The sequence below is a fragment of the Perca flavescens genome, chromosome 5 (genome assembly GCF_004354835.1).
Source record: "Perca flavescens isolate YP-PL-M2 chromosome 5, PFLA_1.0, whole genome shotgun sequence".
NCBI classification, from domain to species: domain Eukaryota; kingdom Metazoa; phylum Chordata; class Actinopteri; order Perciformes; family Percidae; genus Perca; species Perca flavescens.
Window position 1 is genome coordinate 14,156,101 of NC_041335.1, and position 26,587 is coordinate 14,182,687.

General features: G+C 44.3%; 2 protein-coding genes across 7 annotated transcripts in view; one reads left to right on the top strand and one right to left on the bottom strand.

Annotated features, from left to right (window-relative positions):
- The window catches only part of mctp1a (multiple C2 domains, transmembrane 1a), a 147,008-nt gene extending 138,190 nt beyond the window's left edge, over positions 1 to 8,818 (top strand). For 3 of the 4 annotated variants that reach the window (XM_028578062.1, XM_028578064.1, XM_028578066.1), the window contains one exon: positions 8,021 to 8,818. In XM_028578062.1, coding sequence (XP_028433863.1) covers positions 8,021 to 8,092 — 72 coding nt within the window. In that variant the 3' untranslated portion in view covers positions 8,093 to 8,818. Of the gene's footprint in view, positions 1 to 3,916; positions 4,266 to 8,020 lie in introns of those variants that run through there. The other variant, XM_028578063.1, reaches the window with a different exon arrangement.
- Positions 8,819 to 12,252: 3,434 nt separating this feature from the next.
- Positions 12,253 to 26,587, bottom strand: part of slf1 (SMC5/6 complex localization factor 1) — a 33,625-nt gene continuing 19,290 nt past the window's right edge. For all 3 annotated transcript variants that reach the window (XM_028578537.1, XM_028578535.1, XM_028578536.1), the window contains one exon: positions 12,253 to 12,922. In XM_028578537.1, the coding sequence (XP_028434338.1) occupies positions 12,426 to 12,922 (497 nt within the window). In that variant the 3' untranslated portion in view covers positions 12,253 to 12,425. The remainder of the gene's footprint in view (positions 12,923 to 26,587) is intronic.

Sequence of the window (26,587 nt, forward strand, 5' to 3'; positions counted from 1 at the left end):
AGGGCTCCTTTTATTATCTCCTCTGTCTCTAACTCCGCCTTTTTTTTCATTCTTTCTTTTTTCCTCCTCTCAGCCATTGGTGCCTCACTGTTGTACTCTTCATGTAGGGTGAACTATCCATTGTTTTAGCCACGCAGACATCTAATCTAATTGTTTCAGAGTCGTTCCTGTGTTTTCCTATTAATAGCTTCCTAGTCTAATTCAATTTCCACATACATAACTGGAGCTCTGTAATAAGATAACGAGGTTAAGTGAGTTTAGTGCCCAGCATATAACTAGGTTGATTGACTCCATACACATAGACTCACACACAATTACAGTTAGCTGTTGTTTCCCAGCTATGCTAGTAATTGGAACAGAGTGTAAACCAACAGTTAACCAGCCCCATGCGGTTTTGCTTCTACATTAACCGTGAGATCAGATTAACTTTGTGGCTGTAGACTACAGATGCTTCGTTAAAATATAGGTGTGTTGTGTGTGTGTGTGTGTGTGTGTGTGTGTGTGTGTGTGTGTGTGTGTGTGTGTGTGTGTGAGTAACGTGCTGTGCTGCTCAGGACAAAGTGCAGTTTAAACTGCAATTAAGCGGCAGCTTGTGAAAGTCGTTGTGTTATCCAGCACTGATGGTGTCCGCTGTGGCCGTTAAGCCCTGCAGTGCTGAGTTCAATACACACGCACATGAACACACACATTACACACACGCAGGCTGAGGCTGAAACGACCCGGGGCCTCTGATACGACCAATCCCCTGCCACATCAGCGCTGACACACTTCCTCTTTGATCGAACTTCTTTCATCTTTACAGGGTCATAATCCTTGCTCCCCTACACACCCCCGCCAACCCCCCGTGTTCTCCCCCTTTTGGCCCCCGTGCAGTTTTACAGTCTCATAGTTTACTGGGGCCTGCTGCAGCAGTAGGCACAAGGCAGGTAGCCATGAGCTTAAATGAGCCCAAGCTGTCCCCTCTAGTGTAGTGCAGCCACCTTACACACCTGGTGCCTGGAGGAGCGGAGCGGGGAAGGGGCCCAGGCCAGGCAGGTATGAGGCCTTTACAAGGCCCCTAATGAGGGCCTGCTGGCTAGGGGAGGTGGGGGCAGACATGCTGCTCTGGTCTGGTGCCCGTGCTGCTGGAGGTGTGCCTACTGTATAAGTAATACTGTAAGTGCTACTGTAACGGTTATTGCTGCAGCTGTCGGAATGGTAATTGTTGCCAGGTTTCACTGACAGTTTGGAGGCTTACCGAGTAATGAGGGTGAAAGACCAAGGGAGCGGGGTAAGAATAGATTTCAGGGAAGGAAAGATGAAGATGGAAATAGAGGAACTGGAGGAGGAATAAGGACAGAAAGTACAAGCAGAGTTAATTGATTATTAGAAATGACGTGTTGATTATTTAGGGAAGGGTAGTGTTGTTTGTATCAGTAAGATAAGGTCAAGGACATTTAGATGTACTGCTAAGTCATCTGATAAAGAACTGAGACTAGCACTGATCACTTTCTTACTGAATCCAAAGGTTAACTTTCTTTGCAGAAAGTTAACGCCTCGCTCAGCGGTCGTTGGCTAAAAACAGACCAGAACGTTCTACTCTGCGGTGTGTCCCACAGTGCTGGGTTCACCTCATTGCCTGCCCCCACCTTACTGGGTCAAAGCAGTCCGTGGGGATCAAGCCCTTTGGGCTCTCGAATGATGCAGAGAGGTGCTGGGGTCCAAATGGAGCATCCCCTCACAGGCATGTGTCCATAGCACCCACTGGCATTGGTGCAGGGGCCCACTATGCCTGATACCATGGGTGACTAATGAAGTGCTATTTCAGGGCCTGGGTGTGACCTAACACACATACATAATCACACACACACACACACACACACACGCTCACACACGCTCTCCCATGTGAGGTGGGTTGGGGGTGTTTCAGTGCAGTGTTCCGCATCATTTAGAGGTGCTTCAGTGCAGCCAGAACTGATGAGGTTCTAATGACTTTATATACAAAGGGCATCCACGCTGGGCTACAGTCCATCATAACGGATGTCACTGTAGAGCACCACAGTAACTGTGGAGCAGCTTTTGGACTCTCATAGTTTTTCTCATCTATCATTTATCTTTATAGTACACGTAAAAGTACATAAAAGAAACTTTGCATTCAGCTGCAACATTACTCCCGTCTCATCGGTTGTGCAGTTAACGGAAGGAACTTTAGTCCTGCAAACCAAGCTCTTTAAATCAATGACACTGGGCCCCTAACAGCACTGTCAAACACCCTTTAAAAACTAAATCCCCAGTGGTGCATGGAAGCCGCAACAGGCAGAGTTACCTTTTTACCACCTGAACAGTTTACTTAAATCATTATGTCCCTCTGTGAGCAGCAACGTTAACTGTGTGTGTGTGTGTGTGTGTGTGTGTGTGTGTGTGTGTGTGTGTGTGTGTGTGTGTGAGAGAAAGAGTCGCTGTCCCTCTCTGGGTAACAGTTTCCTGTATCTGGTTTGTATCTTTTACCAGCGTAAGCTATCGTTATGGTCATTATCGGGGAATCCTTCATGTCCTCTTAAACGAGGCCAAACTGAGCACCTTTATAGTGCTCAGTATTCCCTACCTGGCGTTTGGGAGGTGTCAGTACACTAGTATGTTTTACGACGCCATTAGCAATGTGAGCTAGGGAGTGCGTAAGTAGGGGCAAGGCAATTAGCATGCCAAGTGGCCCTTTATGGTGTAAAGGAGCTGGATCAAACCCCCAGTACAAAAATAAGCATGAATTCCAATTTTGCGCCTAATGAGCGGTGGGAAGTCGGGTTAATATTTTTAGACAACATTTATGTTGGGAATGAAACCTCATTGGACATACAGGGTTCAAAGGCAGGATAGTTAAAGGTTGAAACGTTGCCAGATGCCATCACTTACATCTATCAGAGGTCTCTCTCTCTCCTCCGCTTTGTCCTTTTTTTCTTTCTCGCTTTTTTACAAATTTTAACATTTCAGTGCAAGTGGCCAATTAGTCACTATTCATTGTGTGTCCTGCCATAGCAGCTAATAGGCAGAACTTTTCTTACTGTGTCTTATTTTTTTTTTTTTTGCTCACTGATTTATGCCACCTTGACATGCCTTTTCTTTCCCAGCAATACACACGATACACACGAGTGCTGAGTCCTCCGCTCTGTGTGAACTATACACAATAGTGTTTCCCTGGAAACATTTAATAACCCTTATGCTCCATTAGGCGTCACATGAGATGAAACCCGCTGAGATTTGTGCTCTGTGGAAAGGACTGGATAACAGAATAACATAATATCATTAAAATGTTGCTCCCTTGCATTTCTTGACTTCTTATTATTTACTCGCCTATTTGCCTTTTTTTTTTTATCACTGTCACCCACCTTGGTTTTAGCCTTTTCTGCCTGCCCACACTGCCATCAACAAAACACAGTCAAAGGTTCCATGTGAGAGGGAGAGAGAGAGAAAGAATGAGAGACAGTGAGAGAGGAGCAGGTCCCGGGATGCTTTGTGGGTAACACCGTTAAACCAAGCACAGTACACAGCGCCCGTTCAGCTGAGCACACTTCAAAGCCTGTGTTGCACTTGTACTGTCAACATTTGGGAGCGGAGAGGAGAGGAGCGAGGGTGGAGCAGCCTTTGAGCAGCGCTGGGTCTTTACCCACTGCCTCTCCTGTCGATGTTCCCTTTAAGCTTCCCACTCGCGCTACCAAATTGCTTATGTGCTCGCCGCATTACCACACTTTTTACTTTCACCCCATTCCGGTTTCTTTTATTTTGCTAACGTCCCACTTTCTCCTCGCCTACTCTGCCTTTTCTTCTCTTTTTGACTTTAACTAGCTCTTGTTGTCTGAATGGGTTTTGTGTGTGTGTGTGTGTGTGTGTGTGTGTGTGTGTATGTGTGTGTGTGTGTGTCTGTTTGTGTGTGTTTTATTAGGTGAGGTGAGCGGGGAGCCAAGGGTATAGCATCAGGCAGGCCTGTCACCTGTGTGGTGGAATTGAACCTGTGACGCATGAGCCCCATTTCTCTTGGCTGGCAGCTCTTCACAGATACAAACTCCTGTTTGATTGAGATATTGTTTTTTTTTTCCCCCCGTACCTTTTTGTTTTTGTCGATCCCCTTCGCTACCCTTCATGAGAAACAAAACCCTACTTTCTACTGACATGCAAACTTTTCTTTGTTTTTTTTCTGCACTCACAGATAGTTTTGTTTGGACAGGAATGTCAACGCGCAGAATTAAATTGCCGTGTTCCCTTTTTGCTGCTGTAGGCGTTTGGCCGTGTAATGGGACCACTAACAGCCAGTGATCCCGCACAATATCTGTCCTACTTTTGGATCCGTGGTAGCTTTTGCTCAGAGCCTGCAGCAAACGATGAGTGAGAACGAGTCGCACATGGAGAAACATTTTGGCGTATCTTTTGTGAATTTTGCTTGCAATTATTTGACATTAACAGACATATGTTCATGTACCTATGCTACATGCAGATGTGCTTACTCCGTCACTCAGAGAATTAAATCATTCAACCATTCAGTCACTTGTTCATCCACTGTCATTGATTGCAGTTAACGTTGGTGCTCTGCCAGGACTGCCATGGTCCCTAAACCAAACTAACAGATACACACACACACACACACACACACACACACACACACACACACACACACACACACACACAGATGGGGCTGTATAAACCCCACTCTGTCCCCTGTTTTTTTGCTCCCTTGTCTGCTTTAGTTGGCAGGGCTATAAAAGGATCCACACCCACAGGAGAACAGTATGTGTCATCACCCGAGTGTCCACAAGTGTCCACTCTGTCTCGCCAAGTCTCTTCTTCACTTTCATTGTTTTCTCTCCTAACCCTTGTTGGGTTGTCCCGCTCTCTGCCCTTCCTCCCTTCATCTTTCTATCTATTTCTGTCACGTCTTTATCTCGCTTCCCCATCACTCCTTTCCTCCCTTGTTTTTCTCCACCTGGATTATTGCCCTTGTATCCCTTCAGACTACCTCATAGTCTCTCATTTCACTCGCTGTATCCGACTAACCGTTTTTATTTGTACAGCTGTTTAGTAGGATGTTAGTTTGCCTTGTGGACAGTGAGGTGTATCCAGATCTGTATCTGTGCAGTCTGGCTGCCTAGTGAGGCATAGAGAGCAACACATGTTGGCCTAACCACTCTGTAAGCACCTTAACGAGACATTGGTGACCACCACTGTGAAACAGAGGAACTGAAATACCCCACTGTATGTGTGTGTACGGTGTGTGTGTGGATTTCTTTGGGATTCAATGATGCAGTGGCAGGGTGTTGTGTGAAGGCGTGATGTGGGAGGCGCGGGGGTGTGGGTGTACATTGTCTTTGCTGGTATTCACATGTGTAGGCATGCATTGGTGAGCACAAGTGCGCTTCTTTGGGTGTCAGATTTGTACGTTGCAGGCAGAGGAAACTGGAAGGCCTCATTGAAGCGACAGTGGGAACCAGTAGAAGATGGATGATGAAGGCTCGTTCCCAGCCAGTGCTAAGAGACGCTGCTGTTCCCGTCCACAGCAGACAGACCCACCATGAGACAGAACAGAGAAACCATATTGACGTCAGTTTGTTGTCTGCCTGGAGAATCAGAGCGGGTGTCAGTCAATCAGACAGGCAGAGTAGCCTACAGTACATCAGCCTGGGAAGCATCCCACAGACGATACTGGCTCTTTGGTGCTGTGACTGTTAAGTCTTTTTTTTTTTTTTTTATTCTATTAGTATTCTGATTCAGTGGCTAGTGCTTGTCAGTGTCTTGAATCTGTCTAGGCTAGTGACTGTATTTGTGTGCATGCACACACATCTGAAAGTGAGAGACTGCCAGAGTGACAGTCTCTGGTTGTTGACGCTCAGCCACTGTGATGCTTTTGCGTCTGAGTGTCCATCACTTAAGAGCAGCTTCTTTCGAAGCTCTGCTCACCATCTTTGCAAAGCGGTGGCGGCGCTGCGCGCTGGCAGAAACTACGCTCTATAGCTTTAAATTAACCAATAAATTAACATTAAATAGCGTTAAATTATCGGATTAAAAGAATAGTTTGAACATTTTTGGTAAGTCACTTATTCACTTTCTTGCCGTTAGATGAGACGTTTGATACCACTCTAGTCTCTCATACTGTAGGTATCTGGTAAATATGAAGTTACAGCCAGGTGACCGTTAGCTTAGCTTAGCAACAGGAAACAGGAAACAAAAACCAACGGGGGCTTAATGCTGCATTATTTTTTAGCTGGGCGCAGTAACCTCCTGGAGTCTCTGCTTGTTGCCTGGCAACTTCACAGTGACAACAAAACCCCAGAAGGTCACCACTCCAGATCAAGAAATATTCCAGAATAATAACCCTCCTAAAATCTACCACGGTCTTTTTTTATATTAGGTGGGTTTTGTTATCTTTAGACAGAGCAAGGCTAGCTGTTTTTGCTAAGCTAACCAGTTGTTGGCTATAGCTTCATATTTAGCTGACACATATGAGAGCGGTATTACTCTTCTCATTCAACTTGCTGTACGCAAGCGAGCAGATAACAAACAGGTGTATTGCTCAGTGTCACACTGTTCATCATGTTAAGGCTACAGTAGGGCTGCAGTACAGTATGTGGACATGCAGCAAATCAGTGAGTTTGGTCAGCTTATACTTACACTTGCATAACTGTTACAACATACATAAGAGAAAAACACACATTTTTGTAAAGAAAGTAAAATCCTGCTTTTAAAAGGCCGTAGAGCTCACTGGGTACAGCATGGCATTGAGATTGTTTTGGTGGAAGGCTTCCTTGTTGAATACACAGATAGTGCCTTGTGATTCCTTGAAATAAAGTGTCCATCAAATATCTTTGTGATCACACCATGTCAATGTTGAGGTGTTTTCTTCTGCTGTCCTTGAGTAAATGTCTGAGCAGTGATTTTAAGGAAATTCTGGACATGCCTCTCTGTCTGTAACTGAACTGTAAGTCATCCAAAGTAGCTAAAAAACACTCCAAGTTGATGTGGCTGTTCTGCACCTAATAGCTGACAGGTCCTCCACCTGTGTGCAAGGAGACAGGAGCCTCATCAGGTTATGTCTTCTGTAGTTTCCATTGAGAAGAAGGAATGCTCCACAAAGACAGAGTGCTCTCTGTTCAGTCCAGCCTGACCGGAGAGAGAAAGATGTTAAAGAGATTGTACGTTGTTGTTTTTTCTTGGCTTTTGTACCATGAATGGTGCAAACACAGTAAAAAATCTCCAGTATGCGTGTTGTTAATCTATCTGGCCAGTAGTTAGTATAGGCTACATTCTCTAATGAACATTTGGGTTTTTTGAGAGTTAATCATTTTGTGTATTTATGTTTAGCCAGATAAACCCCCTGATGTATAGCTCATTATGTATCAAGCTCCATAACCAATAACAAGTTGATACTGTAGTAACTATCACTACCCTATAAAGGGTTACGGTGCTTTGTCTATCTTCTGTCTCCTTCTCATCCCTCTGCCCTTTCTCTTCTAACCATCTTGCCATACTGAGATGACTCTGTTGTCTCTCCAAGCTTTCCCACGAGGCCTTGCCCTGTTCTGTTTGTTTGTGTGATCCCTTCCCTTAGGCCACTGTCCCACATCTGCAGAAGTCTGTGTGTACGCGTATTATTTGTGTGCGTCTGTGTGCAAGCACGACTGTATTTGGAGCTTTGAACAGTGTACATAGATTGTGTGTGTGTGTGTTGTAATCAGTGTGTAATCCCTTCCCTGAGGCCACTGTTCCTCACAGCTGGACTGAGAGAGCCTCTGGAGGGTTTCTGTGCTATTCAAGCATCCTTTGCTCTTTCCACCTGACCGGGTGGTGTGTGTGTGTGTGTGTGTGTGTGTGTGTGTGTGTGTGTGTGTGTGTGTGTGTGTGTGTGTGTGTGTGTGTGTGTGTGTGTGTGTGTGTGTGTGTGTGTGTGTGTGTGTGTGTGTGTGTGTGTGTGTGTGTGTGTGTGTGTGTGTGTGTGTGTGTGTGTGTGTGTGTGTGTGTGTGTGCGTGCATGCCTGCGTGTTTCTGTGTGTTTTAACAGGTGCAGTACAGAGAGCTGAAACTGGATCCCAATCCCAGTCCAAATAAAAGGAAGAAAAACAACCCCGGGTAGATGACTGTGTCCGCCCACCAACTCTTCTCTTCTCCACTTTTCTTCTCGTGGTCTTATTACTGGACGCTAAGGAGCAGAGGAAGACAGCTCGGCTCAGCTATCCTTCCTTTTTTTCTTTCCTCTTTTCTTCTCTAAAACCTCATTTTTTTTCTGTCTTTAATTGCTCATGACGTACAGTACAGTACAGTTTCCTGAAGTGTAATTTTTGTATAAAAAAGACGAGTACAAGAAATATTCCCATTTATGTTTTTGATTAAGTTTAAAAGGCGATGAAAGGATGGTTGGAATGACCTTTTTCTCAGCCGTGTGAGCCACTCTTCTGTTTTCCTCTCTCCATCACTCTGACAGCTCCGAGCACTCTGTCCATCTACTCGCCACGAGTGACAAGTGTCACACAATGAGTAAAACGAGCTTTAACATTTAAACTCACCGTCCCCAAAATACATTTGTAGTGTATCCGTGTTTATCAAAATACAAGCTTGCATTATAACTCTGCAATAGACTTTTACGTTTTTTTTTAGCTCATATTGTTCTTATTATTAAATGTTTTTGGTAATATGTTCATATTTTCTAATTGTTTTTGTACTGAAGAACCTTTTTGTTTACTCCTTCTCTTGGATCGTAATGATGTTATGTTCACTGGCAGTAATTTGGATTGTTTCCACTTAACTCAGCCAGCCAAGTTGATTAGCAATTATGGTCGTAGCCTCCAGATATGTCCATCTACACAAACACAAAGCTGGACCAACAGGCTGAAAGCTTGTGCTGGTATATGTCTGTGCTTTTAATACAAGGGCCAAATTTGCTTCTTTTTTTTCCTTCTTTTTTTAAGATATTAATCCAAAAAAAAAAAAAAATAATCAAACCACAGTGGACAGTGGTATTAGTTTAAAGTACAGTGAGTCTGTTCTTCTTAAAATAGATTGTGATTACATAATCATAATTAAATAATACCCAGAGGATAAAGGAACATCACTGTAGAGGATTTTGTATTTAGTTTGTATTTTGCCCCAAACCTTTATCACTACTAAATATCCAGATAATTTAGCTGTTTAACCCCTTAAAAACATGTCAAAGTCCCCTGTCAGCCAATCATCGAGACACCTTCTCTGTCTGTCAGGAGGCGCAGCAGACTGGGCCTTCTGCTGTCGTTAATATAGATGTCACCCAGTCTATGCAGAGTGTCGCCAGGCAGGCAGGCAGGCCTTTAGGCAGCCACAGCCCTAATCTTGTTTGAAAGGCTGGTCTCCTTTCCTCTCATCTCTCCCTTTGCCTTGGCGGCCACACAAGACAGCATTCACACACACACACGCACGCACGCACACACACACACACAAGCATGCATGCAGACACAAAAGAAAAGAAAAAAAAAAAAAAGAACACATCGCTTCTTTAAGAGATCTCGCGTAAACATACTGCACCTACTTGCTCACAGATGAAAGCATAACATCCCATTTGAGCAGACACATTCTCTCTCAGACACACACACACACACACGCACTCACACAAACATGCTCTCTGTGATGCTGTGCCCCAGGCTGGCCACCCTCTCCATCTGCCCCACCTCCTGTGCCCACAGCTCAACTTTGATCTGCCTTTCCAGAGACAGAGGCTTGTGTATGTGAACTGTGTATGAGAGTGTTTGCGTACACATGTTTATGCAATCAAAGACACGTTGCTTTTTCTCAGCGTCGGTGTGTGTTACAATTGTATCACCCCTCCAGCTGTACACTGATGCGTAGATTCAGTCAATGTGTGTGTCAGCAAGTTTGAAGTGTATGTGTGTGGTGTGGTGTGGTGCAGCAGAAGTGCCAGCTGTTATTTGGTGTGGAGTTTACTGGTGTAGAAGGCCGTCAGCTAGATGAGCAGCAAGTCGCTGTGTGACAAGGCAAGCCTCTGAGGGGACTTAGGCCTCAGATGTCAGGGATGGAGGAATGTATGCGTGTGTGGGTTTTATGCTATTTCAGATCTCTTTTCCCATCATGCTTCTCTCCGTTTGCTCTCTCTGCGGTTCCCTCATTCGTCAGTGAACGGGGTTGCGACCCTGTCTGAAGGGACGGCCTCCTGGGCTTCTTGCTGAGCATCTGTTGAAAGATCACAGCTCAGGCTACATTTGAAGGGGTCTCCCCTCATCCTACTGATCTGATCCCTGCCTCCATTTCCCCCCACTTCTCCATCTTTGTGTTCCCCCCCCCTTTGTCTGTCTCTCTGTCTTTATCACTCTACACCCCCTCTCTACCACAACTAAAGCGCTCTTCTGCCATTGTGTCATCTTCTAGCCCTGCCTGTCTACTTGCCATTGCCTGTACCCTTTCCCTCCCTCTTTACCCATCCATATCCATGCTTAAATATCAACAGGCTTGGATTTGTCACTCCAGAGGGCCATTGATTTTGTTTTGTTGTTTTGAGGAATCCACTTGAAATACAATAACAGACTGTCCCCTAAGAGTAGCGTCGCAGACTGATTATAGCCTCCTCAACAAACCCACTCTGTGGCTCGTGAAGGATGGCTTTTTATAATGCCTGTAGGGACCGTTTGAATACCCGATAGTTATGTGTCTACTACTGTATGTAGTTACTTTACAAAAAATGTGGTGACTATTGTGTGGTATTGCATCCAAATATCGTTTCTTGTTCTGTCATTTATTATTGGATTTCAGCTGTATGCTAGCAAAGTATTTTTATTTTGTATCATTTAGAGAAAATACATTATATAAAGGAATGTATCAGACGGACAGATGTAAAAGGAAAAAAAAAGCACTTTTATTTGCACCAAGTTGAAATGAGACTATTTATTTTTTAAATACTGTACATAGCTACTTAATTTATGTTTGTATTTTCTACAGTATGCCTGTTGATGTTGTAAAGTAGGTGTATGCCTGCCTCATTTTCTAAGATCTGTCTTTTTCCGCCTGCTACGTTGCCTGCCTGTGACATCATTTTCATGTGCCCAGATCGGACCAATGACATTTCAGGACAGGAATAAGGAGCAGAGACATGGGGTTAGTCATGAGGAGGGGGGGTGGAAGAAAATATTTTTTTTTCTGGTTTGAAAAATGAAATGCATCTGATGTATGTTGCTTATTTTGAAAGAAAAAAATAGAAAAACAAACACAAAATTAAATATTTTTTATCATCTTCACAGTGTCTGGATTTACTTTCTGCTTCTTCTCGTTTCCAAACCAACGCTGGTAGCAGCAAAGGAAATGGACGGCCATTCATCTCAGTCTGAGGCACCAAATTCACATTTCAGTGTTCAAATCCCCCCTCTCCTCACCTCCTTTGCTCCACCGCCCACTCGACCCACTCCAACAAGCAGGCCTGAGCCCCTTTCTTCATTCGTGTTCAGCTTCAGGAAGTGGCTCATTCCTCACAGCTGTCTGTGTGGCCGAGACCCTGAGTGCACATCAGCGCCTCAAGCAGCTCCGACCAGGATGAATTCTGCCATAATTGGCTTTACTCTCTTTCACTGTGGCCCCCACATGAAGCTACTGCATTTGTTAAGTTATTTTCATTTATTTTGTGATAAATAATAGTTAACGTGTAAAAAAAACAAAAAAAACAATTCTCTTTGAACAAAGTATCAGTAGAAAAGGAGAACTTGAGGTAGTAACAGTCAATGCAGAAGTTATCGTGTTGCCATAAAAAACATGCAACTTGGAACATTCAACAAAATTACATTTTTAGGGACATTTTTCCATAAGAAAAATCTAATATTAACAAGGTAGTGAACAATATACAACCCATGTACTGTATTAGGTAAATATTAAAGGAACATGCCGACTTATTGGGAATTTAGCTTATTCACCATAACCACACAGCCACCTTCTAACCGTAAACAAACCGGGAACTATATTCTCAGGCGGAAGAATATAGTACTTGGGCGGAATGATTTGCTTTGCAGCAAGCCTGTCTGAGAATATAGTTCCCGGTTTGCGGTTAGAAGACGGCTGTGTCTCGTGTTACGTTGTTTTTTGTACACACTGTGATTCTACAAATCACAACATGTAAATAGGAACATGTTGGAGTTATTTTGTCACTTATTCAGAGCAGTAGGATTGCTGGAACCATTCACCTGCATGTTCGGTGCTGGCCTGATGCCGCTGGTGGCGTCAGACAGCCTTACAGCACGCACGGAGATGAGAAGGGTATGTATCAACTTGTCTAACTCTGGGGGTTATGGTGAATAAACTAAAATGTTTTCTCTGTAGAAATGAACACACCGCTAACTTCAAAACGCATGCCTACCCATTTACCGGTCTATAACTGACACAGATGCCCTTTTGTTAGCATTTCAATCAAAGGTTGCACATTCAAGTCTTTCTCAGTGTGTTCACAGATCAGCCACTAGCGCTTTCCCCCGAGCCTTGAGATCTTCCAGTATCTCCATTAGGAACATTGTATTCTCTCCTTTGCACTCTTTCACTGCCTGGGACACCTGCCCCAGGTAACTCCCTCTGCTGAGCTCCAGCAGTGTCTCTGCATCCTCCACCAGCCTCACCGCCTGCTGGTCTGTCCAGCCCAAAGTCACTTCTTGGTGCGAGTGTGTCTCCAGGGCCCTGACCAGCGTGTAGCCCAGGCTGTAGGACTTGTCGCTGGGCTGCAGGTGGCCAGGCAGACCCTTTTCTTGCCGGTAGGAGAAAATGAGGTGGGCCAGCAGAGAGGATCCGGCCTCCAGCAGGGGCAGGTTCGACACCTTAGTCACGTTGTTTCTCAGGGCTGAGTCCCCAACCTGTGCGCTGCGGAGGAGCTCCTCTCTCTCACTTGTGGCAGAGACCAGCTTCAGCGCAGTAAGCCCGTCTCGGTCAGTCTGCTGCAGGAGAACGGAGCCTGGAGGGGGCAGAGGTACACAGCATCAGATCACGCAACCCTTACTGGCTTCGACTACAGTCTTTTCTATCAGAGCTCGAGGCTACTAAAGGCTACTTGCACAATGACATTTACCGCTTTTGAAAAGATCGTACGCATGGGTGAAAATGCTGCAGCGAGAGGAAACGACCTGCGACAAGCGTGACTGCAAATATTTGGCTGTATATATATATATATATATATATATATATATATTTTAAACTACTACAGAACAAAACCAAGTTAACTAATTTGTTCTAAATAGTAGCGAGTACTTCATCAACATCGACAATGACAGTGTCGAGTGTTTTTAAGACGGTCTGTCACTGCCTCTATTTAAGTAAGACAACTCTACGCATGAGAGCCAAGGACGAGTGCATAACGTTCAGGTGTCGGAGTGCTCGACCCAAAGTGTTTCAGCTTCACACACAATGGGACAAAACAGAATATTTAAATACAAACACTACTAAAACATAAATACTCTTTGACCCCCCCCCCAGTAAATGATGCAAACTGTGAAGCACTTTGTGTCGCATGACTTTTGTTGTGCTAAACAAAAAAGATTGATTTATTGAGTATTCTTCAACCTTCACTAAAGCTCATCTTTAAAATTGCCTCCCAGACTGAGATCAACGAAGGATGTGCTCTGGATACGAGGGGCATCACCTGAAGGTACTTGTTGGGAAATAAACTCCTACTAATGAATGGACTTAAAATTAAAATCCACCTGCAGTTTTAGTAAGCTGTGATATACTGCAGTAGGATTTTGATATTAAAATGGCAGCTTAGCCTTAAACTAGGAGGTTAATGAGTCGAATGTAAACAGCCGGCGGAGGCATCAGCGATGACATCATGACACTGACATGCAGCCAAGCTACTATAGGCTGCAGCATCATTATCAAATAAGGCGGAAGAGACACTACACGGGTCAATGACAGGACGCAGCAACAAATATAAACAGTGCACACACACACACACACACACACACACACACACACACACACACACACACACACACACACACACACACACACACACACACACACACACACACACACACACACACACACACACACACACACACACACACACAAATATGCATATGCTATACAGTGTATACACACACACATACAGTGACGTGAGGAGTTAAAGCCAACAGCTGGGGCCTCAATGCCAGCCCGGGCTTTTAGCTCACTTCAGCACTAACTTCAGCTGACACTTTGTCTTAACTGTGTGACTGGCGGGTCACTTTGTGTTTGTGTACAAGGCGCAGAGGGTTGGTGACCTGATGGAGGCTCTGCTTTCATGTTGGCCTTTTTTTATTTTTATTTTACGTACTGCTGCACGCAAACTCGTTGCTATCATTAGAATCACTTACACCGAGAGTTACAGGGGGTGATACGCTCGCGACAGACCTCAACTGTGACATCAGAAAATGACTGCTGAAAATGTTCTACCCTTCTACTCTGTTCACTTTCAATGAAGTTCATTTCATTCATAATTACCAATAATTATTATTATTGTTAAGTGAAAGAGGAAGACGAAGCACACCTACAAGACAAATAGTTGTACATTCAAAACCTCTCCAACAACCTTGGCATTACCCTTGCAGCGCTGCACTACACTCAAACTGAACATGACAGTCACATTTGAACGTAACACTTGTTCCCTCCCTTCTACAAAGCCGGGAAAGTTCTAACGGTGACAGGTACCCTCTACTCTCTCTTTCTGCTTTTTCTGTTCAGACTGAAAGCCATTTTCCAGTGTCAGACAGGCCCTTGTGCACTTAGCCTACACGGAGCTGGTCGAGTCAAGTGGGTGCCCTTTGTTTGCCTTCCGATAGGCCCATTTCTATTGCAAACTTCTCCTGATGGCACTTGACTGTTCAACCTCGGCAATGCTGCTGCCACATGCAATGTTTAGGGCTCTGTGGAGGCTCGGCGTGACACACAGGCGGCCGCTTGATTCCAACACTGCTGCCAGTTGTTTCTGTCTGACGGGCTGCAGCGTTAGGTTTTAAAAAAGGGACAATCGTGTGTGTGTGTGTCTGCGCATTGTGACATGAACAACACTTACTAAGCCTCCCAGATGCCATTTTGACAAAAAGACTTATTTTACCTTATTTTAAATGACACCATAAAAAAAAAAAAAAAAGTTCAAAATGGAACAATATGAATTCTGAAATTGCTCTCCATCTCTCTGTCTGCCACTGAACTAACTCTGTGTGTAGCAGTTATGAGATAATCGGTGAGAGCTCACGTAGCTGTTAGCGGGGAAGGTCAGCGCTCATCTACCTTTCAGTGCTTCAAGCCTGAGTGGCAAAAACTCAATCTGCATAAATTGTGGCATTGATCTACATAAACTTTTACATAAGCGGGGAAATTTCAAATGCAGGGTTCAGGCATCGGGGGCACCAGTCAAGGACGTAAGAGCACAGATTTGATCAAAGTGGCCACGAGAGGAAGGCAGAGAGGGGAGGGCGAGGGAGACGGAGCGATGTGCTGTGCGAGAGCGAGTGAGGTTGTTCACAGCAGGTCATGATCACCAGGTTTCTATAACAAGCCGCGCTCGCTATTACGCTCATGGCGTAGGAGTGGCTGTAATGGGGGAAGCCGGCCGTGGTGTGACACATAGCAGAAAGCTTCAGGTCCACCGCAATGTGGATTTAAAAATAAAACAACACTATTTATTATAGTACCCCATGCAGACACATGGGAACACGCAACATCATATCTGCTGGAAAATAGATCCATCTTCTGACTGAGGCTGTTTTTGCTTTACAATATAGTCACGTCTCATGTATCGTGCCTCCCTTTGAAAGGACAAGCCTTGGAGCTCTTCAATGGGCCTTTCAGCCACGAACGCAAGCACTATGTGGAGTGTTTTCAGCCAAACGAGGAGAAAAGAAAGAGAAGAGGACAAGGTTTATTCTCCTACTGCAATTTTGAAGCACTACTTTTCCTCAGGTGGCACAATACAGGGGAATTTAAACTGCAATCAAATAGAGGACCCCAAAAATGAACAGAGGCAAACTTAAAATGAAATAATAGTCTCTTGAAAGTCTTCTCTCGGTCATGTCTCTACCAATGGCTCGCACACGAGATCGCACATCAGCACCAGAGAAAGAAATGCGAGATTGAGAAGCACATCTTCCCAGCGCTCCCCGACGTAACTGGGTATCTGAGGGACGGGCTCCAACAAGGGGGAGACACTGGCAGGGGGGAGGAGAGGGGCCCCTGCAGCGGATTGTCTGAAAGCCCGTATGATGACTGTTGGGCTGCGTGTTTGAGTGTAGATGTGTCTGCCTGAAAGCTAACTGTGCGTGTGTGTCGGTGCGTACTGTCTGCCGTTTGTCACATTTGCATATTTACCTGCTCAACTTTCTCCCTTTTATTTCCATTAAGCATCAGCTTGTGTCTCTTGCTTTTCCAGGATTTTAAATGTATTTTCCTCCATTTCTATACTAATGTTTTATCCTCTGGACAAGATATTCACTTATTAACCATCCTGGGATTTAAAACACGCTCTAATGCTCCACCACACAGCTCAACTGCACTTGATATAGACATCAGTGGTCATAGCCAGTGCTAAATTACATATTTTCTAACAGAAGACATACAAATAGCATCACCTGCTGTTTATAATGTAATACACACAAACACACACACACACACTGTTATGAGACTAGAGGCTGGGGAATGGTTTTGGTGCAGGGACTGCGACTGAAGTGAATCCAGGTATTGGCGCTGGGTGTCAGATATGCTGCAGTGGAGATAAATACAGCACCTGGGGGATTACATGAGAGCACAGGGTAATTACACCATCCTTTATGCGTGTGTGTGTGTGTGTGTGTGTGTGTGTGTGTGTGTGTGTGTGTGTGTGTGTGTGTGTGTGTGTGTGTGTGTGTGTGTGTGTGTGTGTGTGTACATGGATGTGAAATTGCCCCGCTAAGACCTCAGCTCAGAAGCTACAGCAGAGGGAGGAACTTCACATGCCGAGCAAAAGCCACTGCCTGATGCACCAGCCAGATGCAGTTTGACTGTGATGCACACGCACACACACGCATGCACACACACACACGCATGCACGCGCGCACACACACACACACGCACGCGCATGCGCGCGCACACACACACACACAAAAGCCCTTTGGCCTTTAGAGGGCAGGCGAAGACAAGAAATATAAAAGCGAGAGTGGAGGATGGGAAAATTGGCGCAAAAAGAGGGAGGGAGGGAGTGAGGGAAAGAAAGATGCAGTTCTCTCTCTCTCTCTCTCTCTCTCTCTCTCTCTCTCTCTCTCTCTCTCTCTCTCTCTCTCTCTCTCTCTCTCTCTCTCTCTCTCTCTCTCTCTCTCTCTCTCTCTCTCTCTCTCTGGTCTGATGCTGTGGCTGAGGCAGACAAGCTGGGAAGCAGGCAGCTCCACAGCATGGTAAACATCCCCTCTCTCTCTCTATTTCCTCCCCCCTCGCCGCCAGAAAAAGAGAGGCAGGGTGAGTGTGTGAACTGCAGCCAGGGGCACGGCATCACATATCAACGGGGAGCTGCTAGCTAGCAACTAGAAACCACAGCAAACACAACGAGGCCGATCAAGTGAAGCACCAAAGAAGCCAGCGGAAGGGCATCAGATGCAGGAAAAAATAAAGACCAGCCAGACGTGTGAATACACAAACATTCCTCTCTGCTTTAGCAACAGTGTCTGAATGCTCCAGTGATATTTTTCTCCCCTTTTCTACCTTGATATATAGAGCATAAAAAAATAAAAATACAAGGATGGGAAAGCCTGTCGAGGTTACATCAGATGAAGCAGTCGCGGTCAATGTCTTTTGTGTAACAATACTAGGGTATGCATCGCCTCTGCTATACGTCCATTTAAATGCTCCTGTCATCACAGCCGGCGACAGGCTCTGTATTCTCAGTCACAGGTGAGCGCCATCTTAACGGTTTGTGTCTGATTACCGTGTCCGTGAGCTGCTCAACCCAAACACAGTCTGGGTGGGCAGACGCAGATTAAAGTTGGGATCATAGCCTTGCAGAGGAGGTGGGGCAGATAACGGTGGGATGTAGGATGTACAAGCATGGACACCAACTGCTAGCTTTGTGTAATCCCCTGCCGCTCCAACACCTCTAGAGAGAAGAGTTATCAGATGTACTCCGATTTACCGGATGCTGATCAGCATTGGGTGATAAGCGTCTTAAATAATCAGAGTGGAGCCATAAATGAACTCTTAACCGGTCTCTTGAATCAGAAAAAGGCTAATCACTGCCATCAGCTGTTTGCTCTAATAATATGTCATGCACTGAATCATCATTGTGATCGCAAATAAACAGTTTCCTATGATGCCATTAGCATGCACACAGGCTCATTTAGTTATTCAAACTATTTGGGAGTTAATGTGATAGAAGTAGATTGGAATACTCCGTAAACACAGAAGACGAAAGCAACTAAAGCAATAAACGTATCAATGCAGACTGTTATTTTAGAATTCAGCGTCTGCAAAGCTCTCATGGGCACAATAATTTCATACAAATGTAACCCACTGGGTTTTAATTTTGTTGCTATAGCAGCAGTAGCAATATTGTCACATTTGACTGCACCTTTTAAATTCTCTTTATTATATGAAGCCTTTACATTTGACTTTGTGATGGCAAAGTTAAACTTGGGAACTTCAGACTCACTTAACATTCTCGCTGAATGACTAACTGCTCCCACCGTACCAACCATCCCGACTGCTGCCCAAAACTCTTCAAAAGTACGACACTCTACAAACGCTGCAGGGTTTAGTTTCGTATTGAAAGAATGACTTAAGCAAACACACTCAACTGCTGTTGAATGCCTTGATGTATACTTTACTCAACTATGGGTGTTGAAAAGTAACAATGGTTGAATGTTTGAATTCTGGTGGAGTTATACAGTAAAACATTCAAGTGATGGTTCAGAGTAATTTCACCCTAGGGTCGAACATTGGGCGAGTTAGGGTTATCAGCTGAATAGCTTAGAGCAGGGGCTAATGGATCCAAGAGTGTATCTTGTACATTACCTCACTAATAATGCCTGAAATGATACCAAACGTCAATATAGTAGTAAAAATAGGTTATGTACTCATAAGACAATGGATTGGAAAGTTTGTAAGTACACCAGAAGTTTATTTAAACTTTAAACACTTGCCTGGTGGCTTCTGCTGCTGCAGCTACCGGCAGTAAGACGAGTGCTTAGGGACCGTCTACAAATTACAACACCGAAAAGAGATACAACAAAAATATTTATTAATTAAACTTTTTTGTAGCCTGTTAAGAAACGGCTGATTTTTGGTCTAAACGGCAAACCCAAATTAAAAGGGGTACAGCTCCCACATACTTTGACACTCAGGGGTGTGCCTGGTGTCATTGGAAAGGAAACACTATTGAGTGTCTTTTACAAGTGTCAGGGTGATTCTAGGCATTACTGACACAGAGTTACAGAGGCTGGAATGGATGTTTTTTATTTCCATCCAAGTCATTCATCTGTAAAATCTGACTAAAATACACTGCTGAAAACACATCTGGTGAGATACATAGCCACATGTGTCAGCTTACTACTGAAAACGATTTGAAGTCAAAAGACTTTGTTTCTACAGATATGTTTTGTGCCACCTATATTTTCTTCTATTCCGCCTAAGAGATTTTGATAAAAAAAAAAGGGAAAACAAACTGCACTGGCAAGGTTTTTATATAGAAATATAACAACACACACATGAATGATAAAATAAACTATTTACATAGTGGACCACAGATGCAAATTAGTTGTATAGCTAACACTGGTACAGGGTACAGTGTCACACAAATGTCTTGAAATTAGATAACTCACCAAAGTCGCTCTCTGTAACTAACGTGTTCGTAATCCAACTCGAAAGATGTTTTCTGCGAGGGCGCACGTGTTACGCACAGGCTATAAAGGTTCTATACACGGCTATACCAGGGCACAACCTAACTTAATGGCACATTATCATATATCGTTGGAATAGTCTCCTTATCGGCTAAAGAAGTAGGAGGGTCTCGAACCATGAAATTGTTACTGGCAGAGACAACTGTCGATCGAAACGAGGGTGGTCTAAATTGAATGCAGAGATATCTTTTGCTTCTCAGATGTCTGTCTCTGTCCTCCGGGAACCTGTTGGCTCATGAGAGGTGTTGCTTGATTCGTAAGACTTTGCAGAACAAATGTAACACCCAAATGTAGTGTTCCAAGTCTTGCATGAGAAGGGAGAGTCAAAAAGATGTCCGGTAGTGAGCTATTGTTTACCGTTTTTATGTTGTAATTCGGTCAGAAACTTCAAGATTGTGAGACGAACAGCTAGTTTTGGATAAACTGGCTTGGATATTAAAAAAATGTTTTTTGGACAATTTCACCGAAGTGGATAAAGTGAAGAATGAGCAGGTATGTAAGCACACTTGAATCTGCGCTGTCCTTTTCAGTGTTATCGCAAATAGATTACAGTTTTCTAACTGCTATAAATTATGTTATGCTTTGTGTGTGGGCTTAATGGAATCCTGAGAGTCTAAGCTTTCAACCGATGTGCTGCATGGCCGAATATTTTGAAGATTTTATGCTTCAAAGTTATAATGAAGTTTATGCAGCGTCTATTTTGAGCGGAAGTGTGCCGTCCACTGTGAGGTTAAAGTGCTGTGGTACAACTAGCAGGAGACAAGTTATAATTGAGGTAAGTGTGGAGACACTACCTTATTTAATCATTAAATTACTAAATATTTTTGATGTATCTCTTTTCTGTGTTGTAATTTGTAGACGGTCCCTAAGCACTCGTCTTACTGCAGCTGCAGCAGCAGAGAGCAGAAGCCAGCAGGCAAGTGTTATTTAAATAAACTTCTGGTGTACTTACAAACTTTCCAATCCATTGTTTTATGAGTACATAACCTATTTGTACTAGTGCAGACGTTTGGTATCATTTCGGTATTCATTATTAGTGAGGTAATGTACAAGATATACTCTTGGATCCATTAGCGCCTGTACTAAGCTATTCAGCTGATAACGCTAACTCTCCCAATGTTTGAGATAGATTATATGTATGTATGTATGTATGTATATATATATATAAAAAATACAGAGATTTTCAAGGCCAACAACAAGATCATCTTGGGCCTGTGACGATGTTTTTATTTCCAATGGCCCCGGAAGCGGACAAAAGAAACAAACTAAACCTTGAAACTTGGCTTTGTGTGGATGGAAGAGCAATTTTTTTCCACACTTACAAATTCACTATCAATAATTATGTGGTCCTTACAAATAAATATATTACATTCCTGCTGAACCTTGTAGGCGAAATAGGACCGTAAAATACATAAAAATACTTCAGGTAATGTTCCTTGGCCTCTGCCCTTTTCTCTTCACTGAAGCTAGCTCGCTGTGGCCTTCACGCTCACCAAAAGCTGCAGCTGTTTAAAAAGGGGCAAGGCATTTGTGGGTTTGTACACTATAAAAAGGTAGTGCTGGGCATGAAAAAAACCTTTGGTAACGAATCACAAAATCATCATCACCCTACTTCAATCCTCATCTGTATAAAACATGCACACATAGGGTTCATCTAGAAAAGGGGTCTCTCCCTCCTCTAAAGGTCGAGACACACCGACCAGGCGGCAGAAAAGGCAGTTGGACTGATCAGTCTCCCCGAGTTGGTCAAAAAAGTGCCTCGGAACTAGGGCTGGGCGATATGGAGAAAATCAAATATCACGATATTTTTATCCAAATACCTCGATATCAATACCGCAACGATATTGTAGTGTTGACTAGTGGTGCTTTCACAAAATATTTACACAACATGATTTTTGATAAATAATCATCAGTAATGTCGATATAATAACTAAGTGGGCAAAGGCAAATAACAGAACAGTAACAACAGTCTGGTAAGTTCATAAAATGACATCACTTTGCTGTAATGTAGCCTTTAAAACCAGGAAAAGACACTTATGCCATATTACGATATCCAAAATCTGAGACGATATCTAGTCTCATATCACAATATGTATATAATATCGATATATTGCCCAGCTCTATTCGGAACACACCAAAACGACGAGACGTATTACGTCTCCATAACAGCAGGCGGCGCTAATCTGTATTGTCGCCCAAAAATGAAACCCAGCAGCTGGACGAACGCGCCACGTGGGTCTGGTTTCTCCGGAAATTCAAAGACAGACTGTCATGGCGGCTCGTTCAGAATACGATCTCATATTGTCCTAAAATAATTCACCGAAACGTGTTTCTGAAAACATTTCAAGCGAGAAATAGGCCATACAGCTGCTGAATCTGTCTTCATTTCAGATCGACAAAGGTCAGTTTGAAAGATTTTCGTCAGATTTTGAGAGACTCTAGTCACGCTCATTCCGCTCCCTGTTTCCGGGTTAGCACTCTACCAATCATATTGGTCATTTGAGTGAGCCGACTGCCGGCAGTGCCCGCCCCGCTGATTATACATGTCAAATCGGCCAAAAATGAAGGCCGACAGCCCCTCGGACGGACGACGGCATGGAACACACCGAACAGACTCGAGTCACTGACCTCGCCAGACTGTCCGACGGCCGATCATTGGCTTGGTGTGTCTCAGTCTTTAGAGCACGTTGAAGAACGACCGGGGAGACTGTTGGATAGAGCTCCAGACTTAATCCTGGCAACCACCCCAAAACACAGAAAGAAAGGTTGGGGGGTGGATCGCGAGAGAGAGGCAGGAAGAGAGGAGAAAGATGAAAAATCTAGTCTAAAATTCCCAGCGAGGGAAGTCCTTGAAATACAGCCTGAAGAAACCCGCAGCTGAAACATCAACACGCCCGAGTGAAGCCGAGGGCTCCAAACATAGCCTCACCTCTAATGGTACGAGTGCTCAGCTCCACGCAGTTGCCAGTTCAGGACCCACAGGGAAATAAGTGCTAAGAAGAATGAACTTTCTTACCGTGCTGACAGTGAAGCAGCCCAAGTGTGTCTAAAGCACTACCTGTGTGTGTGTGTGTGTGTGTGTGTGTCAAGAGATCTATGACAGAGATAGACAAACAGACAGAGACAAACCATGACTGACTACAGCGGTCCGAGGGGACTGTGCGTTTCCTGTGCCACTGAGCAAATGACATCTTTCTGCTCCACAAACACTCATTCACATTAAGATCTGCAGGGACCTCGGGATGCTGCGCATTAACCGACCGTGTGTGTGTACCAGAGATGCACAATACTCCAAAGAGAAAGTGAAGAGGCAGTCATGTAGCAACCTCTCTTGCCTTCTCTGAACTTGACTCAAGCCAAACAAAACAAACAAACAAAATTAGAAAATTAGACAAATAAGAAACGATTAAAACACCTTTACACCTGAACAATTCTTCCTTTCTTTCTTTCTGCTACTATACACTTTCCCCTCCAAGAATCTAAATTAGTCTGTGTGTGTGTGTTTACAAGTCGAGGTGGACTGGCTGTGCTTACTAACACGGTGGGCTGTATTGAGAGGACGCCATCAGTGATTACGGTCACAGGGCAGAGTGGTGACAGCTTAAAGGCTCTTTTCTTTATTTCTCCACCCTCTTTGCTCACTGACACGCCTCTGCAGTGTGTGTGTGTGTGTGTGTGTGTGTGTGTGTGTGTGTGTGTGTGTGTGTGTGTGTGTGTGTGTGTGTGTGTGTGTGTGTGTGTGTGTGTGTGTGTGTGTGTGTGTGTGTGTGTGTGTGTGTGTGTGTGTGCGAGGTCTGAACTGCACAGCTAAAGGCTCCGGGTCAATTTCCATTCCAATCAAGGTTACCGGCTGCCCTGGCCACCCTGTAAAATTTAAAACACTCCTACCAGCTGATGAAGGGGCACAAGGAAACAGCAAACACACACACACACACACTTAATTAAAAGGCAGCAATCATTACAGAATTTGAGATTCAAGAAAATATTTGTGCATGCATACACCAAAATATATAGCCAAGGACACTTCCATACTGAATAAAAACAAGCCACACACATACACACACACAGGGTCATGTGGGGTGGCCTTGGGCAATGGGAGGAGGAGGGGAGGAGAGCAGAGTCAGCCTTGCCCTCAGCCATGGCATCCTTTGCTTGCCAGCTCCATAAGCCTGGAGGGCCCGAGGTAGAGGGGGTAGGGGGTGGGATCCATTCATCCCTCCCCCCTTACAATTCACACCTAAAAATGCATGCAACACACACACACACACACACACACACACACACACACACACACACACACACACACACACACACACACACACACACACACACACACACACACACACACACACACACACACACACACACACACACACACACACACACACACAGTGTGGCCTCCAAGCAGACAGGCTTACAAAGGAGTGAGATCACTCTAAAATAAAGGCTTTGTTGGTGTGCCAGTGCCAGCGTTGCCCTCTCTGGCCTACCAGATCCTTGGCAGCTAGGTTCAGCCTTTCTGTTGGAAACAGCAGGATGAATGCCCCAATGGAAAATAAAGTTTCAGGAGATATAGCAGGCACTCAAAAAAAAAAAAACACAGGACTATAATAAATAAAAGAGAGAGAGAGAGAGAGAGAGGAATGGAAATGCATCCGGCCCACTAGCCTGTTTTCCTGTCATGGGACGTTGCAGCGATTCTCCCTGGCCAAACATTTTAAAAGTAGTCTGATGTATGGGTGTTAGAAATGCTGCCATGAGCACAAAAGTCCTGCTGGAATGAACAACAACATAAAGATGCTTACAGTAACTAAGCATGATGTAGCCCCAAAGCCAAAACTTTCCACATTTAACAGCCAGGACTTAAAGATCTAAACAAAAAGAAGACAGAAAATGCTTGGCCTATCGATGGTGTCCATGGCAACCAGATGGAGATCACAGAAAAGAGACCAAAAGAGACAGTGTAGCCTGGAGTCAAGAGGCTCACCTCTTCACCAGCTCCCTGCTGTAGCCTTTAGACAACCCGCCATCAAGGTGAGAGGAAATAGCAAACAGTCAGGAGAGAGCGAGAAAAAGCAGTATAATGTACAAGCCTGCAGGTGTTTCAGATTGGGAGTATTCTTATTCCTGTTGTTCTGCTCGGTCCCTGCGAAGAGACCTGGCCTAGACAGCAGGCCAGACGTCTGCTGCACAGACACACTCTCTTTATCTTCTAATTTTACAGATACAGATAGCTGCTTCTTCAGTTGACCTCTTTTAATTTGCTCTCCCTCCTGTTACTGAGGAAAAAAAAAAAAAAAAAAAAAAAAAAAGGGAGCGCTCTCTTGTTTCCTCTCCGGGACTAAACAATCCCAGTCTAATTTATTTTTTGAGGACAGAATATGTACATGTGTTAATGGAAAAGTCGGATCAAATTAACTATAATTAGTCAAACTGAGAGGTGAGCAGAGGCAGAGGTATGTTACATGGGAGACTTGTTCAACGCTGGCAAATGACACCCCTCCCCAAAAACACACACGCATTTCCTCTGCCGCACACCCGGCGACGCCACCTCCACTCTTGAGCTATGACACCCGTCACGCTCGCTTCAACCCTCCTGAGCTCAGACTGCATGTGGCGTGCAAACATGCCGACGCACAAGCTAGTTGTGTTGTGACACATTTCCACAAAAACCTGTGTGTGAATTTCGCAAGCGGTGGATCCTGACTCCTCTAATCTTGTCAAAAAGACATTACCAGACATCTATGAGGTGATGCTGTAATCTGTTTGGACAGACACAGCAGTGCAGGATTGCGTGAGGATTATAAAGACAAGCAGTGGGGGCGGAGGGAGAGATGGTACAGATGATCTACAATTCATACAGTGAAGAAGCAGACACCTGCTACGGCCTCTGGGGTCCAGTACCAATTCTTTTTGTCTTTGCAACTGCACTGTATGTGTGCAGCCCATAATTCTTTAAATGTAGGTGAACGTAATATACTCTCAGATAACGTTAACAAATTGTACATATCACAATATTAAAGGGATATTGTAGTAAGATGTCCTAAGTTTTCATCTTAAGTATGGATCAAGCCCAAAATCCCATAATACAAATTAATACAGTCTTTGGTTAGATTCGCCACATAGGGTTACTGGCCAGTGTCCTTCAAACTCCACGCCTCCAGATTGTAACACAGGCTTTCTGCTAAGAAAATGCAGTCTTAATGCCCCAGCCAAATTAACCTGAATGACATCATCAGGGTTATTTTTTTCAGAGCTCCAGAGCCAGAGAAGACATTATACAACTGCTTTCAGAGGCTAAAGTAGTCATCTTTGTGATGAATGAACTGAATGTGATGTGTAAAATCGGTGGAGTGCCCCTTTAAAAGCCCCACCATCAAAATGGTTGTTCACTCTACCAGGAGGCTAGCTGAGCTAAAACTGGCCCTGCTAATAAGGTCGAAAGCAGCATTCAATCTGTCAGTAAGCTCCGTTGCATTTGTTGGCTACATTACATTTAAAGTGGGTCTTAGCTACAGCAGCAGTGACATGCAGCCCACCACTGCAGTAAATCATTAGCTGAATGGCTAATTCTACAGATTAGCTCTCTTGGCAGCCAATTGGCTAGACAAGTTAAAGGTTTTTTATTTTAACAGTATTTGATTCCATCCATGTGACGAGGACCATTTGGTTTAATTAATAATTTCAAGGAAGATGGATTACATATGAATAAACAGTTGAGTGTA